Source organism: Perca fluviatilis, chromosome 15, assembly GCF_010015445.1.
Source record: "Perca fluviatilis chromosome 15, GENO_Pfluv_1.0, whole genome shotgun sequence".
In the NCBI taxonomy this organism is placed as follows: domain Eukaryota; kingdom Metazoa; phylum Chordata; class Actinopteri; order Perciformes; family Percidae; genus Perca; species Perca fluviatilis.
The window spans coordinates 19,263,403-19,272,257 of record NC_053126.1 but is presented as its reverse complement, the minus strand read 5'-3'; the positions used below and the strand labels follow the sequence as shown (position 1 = coordinate 19,272,257).

Genomic DNA, 8,855 nt, shown 5'->3' with positions numbered 1-8,855 from the left:
CTGCAGAATTAGCTCAGATCTTTACAGTTTGAATAAAAGATCATATTGCACCATCTCGGTCACCTTGAAAATTAATTGATTCATCATCAGCACCAAAGACAATCCCCGACAAGTGTATCGACTACACAATCAGGAAGCAACTGTTGCATGTGTTAAAAACTGTTGACAATATAAGTGTGTTGCTTCATGTGTGACACTGGCCTAACAGGTGTGACTTCTGTCTGCAGCCAGGAAATTGACCTAGTGATGGGCTTTGTAGTCCACTCCTATACATGTTGTCTCACCATACTTATTTTATGCACAGACTGCTTACATCATTTCCTTATTTAAAAAGGCAAAGGAAATTAGATGTTTGGAATAATGGTGGATCGTGTACAAAGTGTATTTCATCTGCATTTGTTCACGTTGTATAATGAAGAATGCCGGTTTAGGGGTATTGCCTTAATTTCATTGTTCACTTGTATTAATACAAATGTATGTCGACACTTAGGGCTGGGCAATATATCGATATTATATCGACATAGTTATTATGAGGCTGAATATCGTCTTGGATATCGTAATATCGTGATATGACACAAGTGTTGTCTTTTCCTGGTTACTAGCTGTAAAACTAGTTTTATAATTTGTCTATCACTTAGTCATTGTATCCACACTATTAGTGATTATTCATCAAAACCCACTGTGTTAATATTTTGTGAAAGCACCAGTAGTCAACCCAATATACAATACAATATCGGCATTGATGTATTTGTTCAAAAATATCGTGATATTTGATTTTTTCCATATCACCAAGCTCTATCGACACGTGTGAGTTTGTTCTTTTATAGCCAAAGCTGACTAAACATAATTCCTAAGAGGTATTCAGTAATATTTCTGCCATTTTAACTGACTGCGAATAAATTGCCAATGGTCGCGAACACTTTTTATAGGGTGCTTATTTGCTAATTTATGCATGCATGTAGATTAATTTATATATTCATCAATTTATTTGATTAAGGCCACTTAATCTGTTACCTTGAGTGACTCATTAAGAATAGTATTGCGACCTGTCATGAGTCTCACGGTTGATGTTTTTTTTTTTTGGTGGATTATTCTCTGGCCTGAGAAACTTTGTGTTTTAGTCAGATGAGTAGGCTATGAGCGTTTAACAATCCGAAATCAAAACAACACTACAAAGCCGCTTCACCATGTTCAATCCAACAGGAAACCTCCGTTTGACCATAGACAGTATATACGAAGTTAGTTAGGTTGACAGACGGTCGTTAACACACCTGGTAGACCCTGAGTGGCCACTGCTCATGAGTCACTGATTCAACACTCTGCATGAATGGAGAAAAAAAAACAAAACACGTCAGTTAGTAGGCCTATGTTTCTCTGTTACGTGTGTGTATTTGAGGATTTAAAATATTAAGGAAGACAAGTAACCCTACAGCTATAAAAGCAAAACTTATAGCTAAGCTGCCAATTCGCAGTTCATTTGGGAAAAACTCACCTGGTGCCACCAAACGTCCACAATGGCTCTGCCGCGCGGCGCCGCGTCATTAACGAAATAGTTTAGCTCAGTTTGAAATGTTGAGTTTAAATTCCCACTGGATATATCGTGTTCTGTTGTGAAAAATCCAGCCAACTTGATAGGTCTCTGTTGTCTTTCTTGCATAGTTGAGCCATAGAGTGCTAAAATATCAACACAACACACAGGTCCTTAGGTCATGTCTTGTCTCCATTAGCCAACACGTAGCTAATTAGGCTAATGACCACACATTGTCAGTCACACATTAACGGCGACACCCGGATTCATATTGGAGCTTTCCTGTTTGTGATGAAACAATTTAAAACCGATATTTACCTGGAAGCTGGAACAAGCAAGGTTTTGGAAGTTTTGCTTGAAAAAATGACAACCCTTTATCAAAAGTTATTTTCTGTTGATCAACTAGTTAATTATTTGACTAATCTTGACTAAGCATTTGTTTAAACATGCCCCAAAAGGTAGGGAATCCCTATTGCTTCTGTTAAAACATGCAGAAAAGCTCCATCTTGCTTTCACACTTTAAATGAAATAGGAATTGGACAAAGCCATGTTATGATTTAGCAAATTGTGTAAGTTGCCTGTATATTGGAATTTTCAGACATTGTGTCTGTAGATGAATAAAATCCTAAATTACGCTAGTCTCAAGCTGTAAGACATGCCTCCCCTCACCAAACCTAGGAATTGAGAAACAGACCTATATAGTAGGCCTACCTGTTAAATGGGACACATACAGACAGACAGATGTGTATGTCCTAGATACCGATGACAAGAACCCTAAATGTGAGTAGCATCACCTAAATTTACACACACACACACGCACCATGTTATCATCCTTTGCTCAACTACTCCAAGCTGCTTTAATTTCAGAAGAGAGCTAATTGCAATTACGATGCATGGGGTGTTGAGCTGTGAAGTAAAAGGAAGTAATCAGTGGTGATTATAGAGCCTGAGTCTGATCAGAGTAAATCATACACTGTACGACTCCTGTCCGCCTGCCTGAATCTGAATCAGGCATGACACCAGAACAGAGCCTGTTTTAGTGTGATTACGTCCATGACAGCACTACTGACTCCAGCTCTGCCAGATTTGAAAGGATTACGGCTCATGTGACACAGTGAGGGTGACCTAATCATTTCTTGCCGAGAGATACACATAAAGATGTGATGTGGGTCAAAAGTAAATCTACCCAATACAGCTGCCAGCCTGGAATTAATGGTTTCCTGGCCAGTTGCTTTAATTTCATAATCTGGGTTTGTTTTGGAAACTGCTCATTATAGCTAAAGCTGTTCTGCTGTATAGCAAGCTTGATTCATGTATGTAAACACTGCAGCAACATGAAGCTCTAAATAGTTTCAGCAGAGACTGTATACTGTGATTAGCTGGCTAATTCTGTCTTTTGGGGAATTGCTAAAATCAAGCTGTGAAGGTTCTGAGAAACTAAAGTTATTATGCAATAAAATGTATCTTTGAAGCCAGTGTGTTAAATGATCATTTGCAAGTCGAATACATCTGTACCTCTATGTAGACTGTGTAGATGATGTTAAATGATCCAAGCTGAAATACATAACCCTTTATTGATCCAATGATGCAGAAGCAGCATAGTGAGCTGCAGTAGTTCAAATATTTCACGACATAACATTTTAAAAGGCTCTTGTCGACATTGTGGTTTCATGGATCTTTTTCAGTGCATACAATGCTTCTACCTAAACATACATAAACGGTTTCATAAAACAGAAATAATGCATGAAAATGCTTAATTCCCTTTACTGTCAACTGAGTACAATGTATCTTTTTCAGATGTCACCTACAGACATCTGCAGGCTGGAACCAACCACCTTGTACTGGTGAAGTAGTAAAGCAGTTTGGGTACACCGTGCCTTGCTCAAGGGTAAATCAGCTAAGTTTGGTGAGTGTGAGAAGAGTTACACATTTCTCTTCCTCAACCTGATTATTACAGCAAGTCTGAGGTAGAGAAATTGTGTCTGACTTGATTGGCTAACCAACACTGGCACCTAGTGGTTAAAAAAAAATGCAAATATAATTACAAAGATCTGTTAGGCATTTTCAAGAGAAGTTTTTATTTTATTTGTATTTCCATTTAGTTTGTTTATTTATATTGGTCATAATTATTTGTCATAAAATAGTATACAGCAACAAAATAAAATGGCTATATCCTGTAAAATGCTTAAATAAATTACATACATTATTTGAGATTAGTACTTACACAATAATGGCATACTGCAGAGACAGTTGTATGCTGCAGACACAGTAGTATGTACATACTATGTACATAATACTGTGTATGCAGTATGCCGTTATTGTGTAAGTAGTAGTATGTACATACTTGTACATACTACTGTGGAAATTTAGTTGCCATTTAAAAACGTTTTAAAATAGCTAAAAGACAGTTCATTCTTCATGACATGAATTCATCTTCATGACATGTCAAGTGTTCATGATGGTTAAGGTTCATGTTACAGCAGAGTTCATTGTATGCCTTGTTTCTGTGCTTGACTTGATAAGAAGCAGAGAAAATGCACACAAACACATGCAAAAGGAGTAAGGACCTTGGGCATAAACAAAGCTGTCATGCTAATTTCAAGCATGATCATGTAAGAGCATGTAAGGGGTGTTAGCACACTGCCGCCTCACTGGCCCGGCAGCACAAATTAATGCAAGCATGTAAGGAATGAATCGCTTAAAACCTTGTGTTCCTTAAAAATACAATGATGTTCACTTTAAATGAGCACAGATCTATCTAACCCCGATAGACTGAAATGGAAAAACAGATAAAAATGTACATGTGAAGTTGGGGGAAACCTCACACAGAGCTCTCTTGTTGGCGTCTCAATTGAAGAGGTCAGGGAAGTTGTCTTCGCAGTATTCTGCCAAGCTGAAGTCCTCAACAGTGAAAGGGACATCCTTCCACTTCTTTACAGTCACCCTGCCTTGAGGAGTTTCCAGGGCCAAGTTCTTAATCTTAAGATTGGGTAGCAGGGCAACCTTCTTGTACTTCATCTCATAACCCCAGTCCTGTGAATTTAAAAAAAAAAAAATAAAACTCACGCCCCAACATGAGCACCAACATCAGCTCTGTTGACGAGCTGCCTTGAGCAGGTCAGAGTCTTTTTTTTTTAATTATATCTGGCAGAGGGCCCACTGTACCTTGTTGCAGTTGCTGCAATTAATTGTACACCCGGGCTCCCAGTCCTCAAAGCTCCTTTCTAGCACCACCTGCATACCGACTTTGTAGTGTCTCCTGAGAGCAAACACAAGCCACGATTAGGCCGGTAAAGACTTCAGCCTTAATATACTTTTGCATTTATTCTTATATGACAAAGAGTTCAACTCACTTAAAGTCGGGATTGACGTTGACAAAGTGCTGATTGTCAAGAAGTTTAATGTCACTGCCAGTGGCCACAGACTTGAAACAGTTTCGACACAAGAGCTGGACACTAGCGGCAGTGTTGCGACTCTTTTTCTCTACTTTGCGGCTCTCTGCAATTTTCCTGCAAATAACTGCCTCCGTTTGTAGCTCAGTTATCTGGAGACAAAGAAAGACAAAAGGTGATGGCAGAAACAGTAAGCAGTGAGAGTAAACCATGAAGATGGACAGAGTGCCGCACCCTCCTCACCTTTGTGCGAAACTCTCTGAGGCTCATTTCCTGGACCTTAGCAATGGCTTTTCCTGTCAGCTCTTCCAGATATTCATTGGTAAGCTCCCTCTGCACTTCCCGCCCCCCTGTCTGGGCAACCACTGAATACTTGCTGTCTTTCGCTCGGGCACGTCCGCTGGCCTGCTGCTGGGCAATCTCATTTGTAAGCAGCCCATAGCGTACCACCAGGTTGCATTCAGGGATGTCAAGGCCTTCTTCAGCCACACTGGTGGAGATCAGGAGGTTGAGAGTACCTTCGCGGAAATTGCGGATCGTGTCCGCCTGCTCATTCTGCAAGGAAAAAGGTAAGGTCATGCAAAACAGAAACATATCTACAGATAAGTTGTTACTGAATTGGGATGATTTAAAGCTCATAGATTGTATATAAAACACACCTGTGTCATGTAAGTGCTACCATTGCCAGACCCAGTGAGGAAGTCTGCCTTGATGCCAGCTGCCTGTAAGGCTTTATTGTTGAGGACCCAGTCCTTTAGGCAGTGGATGCTTTTACGGGTTTTGCTGAATAGGATCCCCTTTGATTTCACATTTGGACTAAACTGTTGTAGCAGAGTGCTCTCAAGTTTGCCCATCTTCGGGTTTTCATAGCGAGAGTCTCTTGCCAATTTCTGCAGCTCCACCTGATTCTCTGTGTAAAAAGATATTAATTATTGCTTGCATGGTGGGGAATTTTAAGCTTAACATAAATAAACAAATCATGTGCATACAAATAGACAAGTAACTTAACATTCTGGATTCCTACCTTCGAAAAGTCCCACCAGGAAGAAGTCTGTTCCATCAATTGCTGTGATGAACTTGGTGATGTAGAACTCCTCTAGGGAGCGATAGGCATCCATCATTCGCAGGGTGTCATTGATGAGCAGGGCATCATTGTACTGTCTGAGGTGGAGTGCACATTGTGCTAGCAGTCTGTTGTCCTGTCTTACTCCTGATCCAAATATACACAAATTATGTACGTACATCAACGGAAGCATTGCTTTCTCTAGACATTTGATTTACATTTAATTTGCCTCAAATGTGTTCTCCTAGCCATCGCAAGTGAACACTACATTCCATTACAGGATCAAAAGATAAAAGTGGTTCTTACCACGCTGCTCTAGTACCACTACATCGGCCTCATACTCTTGTGTGCCACACTCTCTCGGTCTGACGTCTGGAGGAAGGTCCATGTACTCATGGATCATCTGCATCATGCCCTTCAGATGATCACCGAATGGATCCTAAAATATTTTTTTGTGATTGTATGACTATATGTAGACTTTTTATGTGATTATGACATCTTTAAACTTGTTGAAAGTTTTTGTTTGTTAAAATTTATCTCAATGTCTCCAGGTCAGGTCAGTTGGGGTTTAACAGTAATTATCAGGATGCATTACTGTCTACCACAGCATTTGTGATTTTTTTTTTACTAACCTGAAGTCTTTTCTCCACAATGTCAAAACTCTTGAGTGGTCTGGGTACTTTCTCCTTCAGCTCGGATACATAGTTTTTTGTTGAAACTATGGCTGAGTCCAGATTGGAACAAATCTGAGAGTGAGATAAAGATGATGAGGAAACGACTTGTGGGAGATCCGACAAACCAGCTCATTTTAGTGACAAATTCAGTAAAACCCCAGAGTGAATACTGACCTGCAGTACATGCCCCACAGCCTTATCCAGGGTCCTCCCGCCCCCCGTCCCCGGTGATGCAGTGAGACCGAGGATCTGTGGCAATGGTTGTTCGCCTTTCAACTTTTTCTCTACGTAGCACGCCATCACCTGGTTGTAGACTGAGTCCTTGTGGGTGTGGTGACACTCATCGATTATCAGTAGAGTAATATCTGTAAGCAACCATGGATGGATGCATTATGTGTACAATCTCTATATTTGACTCAATTAGAAAACCTAGCTCACGTGAATTCACCTTGCCATCACAGCATTATAATAATTGATTTATAAGCTCACTTTCACTGACCTGAGAGCTCAACATGTTTGTTTTCCTCCGTGTTAGTCAGGGCATTGTACAAGATCTGTGCTGTGCAGATGACCACGTCGTTGTCCCGTACCACTCGACCAAAGAAGTCCTTCTCCTCACTCTCTCCACTGACTGCCACCAGGGTGTAGTCATTGCCCAGGTGAGGCTTGAACTCTTTGTTGTAATGTTGGTCTACAAGGTGAACCTACAGTATAAAATACATTAAAACACACATTGTAGTATGCCACATTGGTAGTAAAAATATCCAGTCTTTTTATTAGTATTATGAAAATGATTCTGTCCTGTGCATTCTGTGTAGGCTACCTTGTTTACCAGGACCATCACCTTAGCCCGTGGCGTGGTCTCCAGGTGTTTTTTGGCCACATACACAGCAGCACGGGTCTTTCCACCTCCCGTCGGCAGCCAAATGATTACGTTCTCTCTCCGAAGAGCCCTTTCAACCACTTCCTCCTGGTATGCGCGCAGTTGAAAGTCTGCCATCCTACTCTTTGCTCCTGTTTGACAACATAGAATTACATGGAATTATAATATTGTAGAAAGATGAAGAAAGAAAGGGACACTAGATCATAGCAGTACATCAAAACTGTGATCATTAACACCATAAAGGCTGACTAGATCAGAGTCAAGTTGCTGAGAGAAAACAAACAAGCATTCTGACAGACATGCATGTTGAATCATTGTATGATAATAATAATTTTAAAAAAAAGCTGTTAAAAAGTCAGCCAACTCACCAGTCAGCTGTGTGGTGTTTTCAGCTTCTCCTTGTCCACTACCACCACACAGTGTGGGTGTTGGGGTTTTAAATTCTGTTGATCAGCTGTGTGACTCGGAGACGGGAAAACGAAAGTAAAAGCCCTTTGAACTTAGACAAGTGGCCCTAGTGAGGGGGGCTCCCGAGGAACAGCAGATAGCTTCCATTATGCAATGACAGCGGAAGCCTAAACTACACTGACATACGATAGGTCTATCACAACCCCTTTTATAAAGCCATGTCCAAGCCTATATTTATATTATCTATATATATATATTTACTCTAATAGTGGCTTACAGCTGAGGTTTTTTTGTAGAGTGTGTTGAAAACGTCCTGAGCTTTGTATGCACCTTAACTGGGCCCTACTTGTTGAAAACAAAACCTATGTTGCTTGCAGGAAATCCCTGTTGCTGTTTTAACATGTTTAACTGGATCTTTTTTTGCAACTTTTTGAAGTAAGTTGCAAGTCATTGTTGCTTGGGAAGAGTACATCTTAAAGTCAAGCTAAACATTTGGAATTTGAGTGAAGCTGTGTTTACGTACAGATATGCAGCATTGACTTTATCCAATTAGCGGACACTTTGGCAATACCACCTTTTTCAGAGTGATAAAGTAATGAAGAATAACATTGTGTAAACTTGTAACTTCTGGAGCAACCAGATACACACAAATCTGACTGAAATATCAATAACCTGCATACAAGTTCAGAGTTACATATTAATACATAACAATAAATATAATATTCAAATATTCCTATCCCTATAGAAGAAGAAATACATACTATTATACATTCTGGGCATGATGACCCCTACACATAGAGAATCACAGGATCAATGGAAAAGTATAAATAGAAAATAAGCACAATGCCATATCGCACAAATTTGCCTGTATATAAACATATGGGTGAAAATAACAGGATAATTAGGA

General features: G+C 40.0%; 1 protein-coding gene across 2 annotated transcripts; it reads right to left on the bottom strand.

Annotated features, from left to right (window-relative positions):
* Positions 1-3,083: 3,083 nt before the first annotated feature.
* On the bottom strand, positions 3,084-8,058 carry dhx58 (DEXH (Asp-Glu-X-His) box polypeptide 58). 2 transcript variants are annotated; one of them, XM_039824057.1, is made up of 12 exons: positions 7,909-8,058; positions 7,502-7,671; positions 7,157-7,361; positions 6,832-7,022; positions 6,616-6,729; positions 6,290-6,422; positions 5,945-6,130; positions 5,580-5,830; positions 5,164-5,475; positions 4,882-5,072; positions 4,694-4,787; positions 3,084-4,561 (listed from the first exon to the last, which is right to left on the bottom strand). In XM_039824057.1, the coding sequence occupies exons 2-12, from the start codon at positions 7,655-7,657 to the stop codon at positions 4,376-4,378; spliced, it is 2,019 nt and encodes a 672-aa protein (XP_039679991.1). In that variant the 5' UTR covers positions 7,658-7,671; positions 7,909-8,058; the 3' UTR covers positions 3,084-4,375. The 2 variants fall into 2 exon arrangements, with proteins under 2 accessions (XP_039679991.1, XP_039679990.1); XM_039824056.1 differs by having other exon boundaries at positions 4,376-4,561; positions 7,481-7,671.
* Positions 8,059-8,855: the final 797 nt, after the last annotated feature.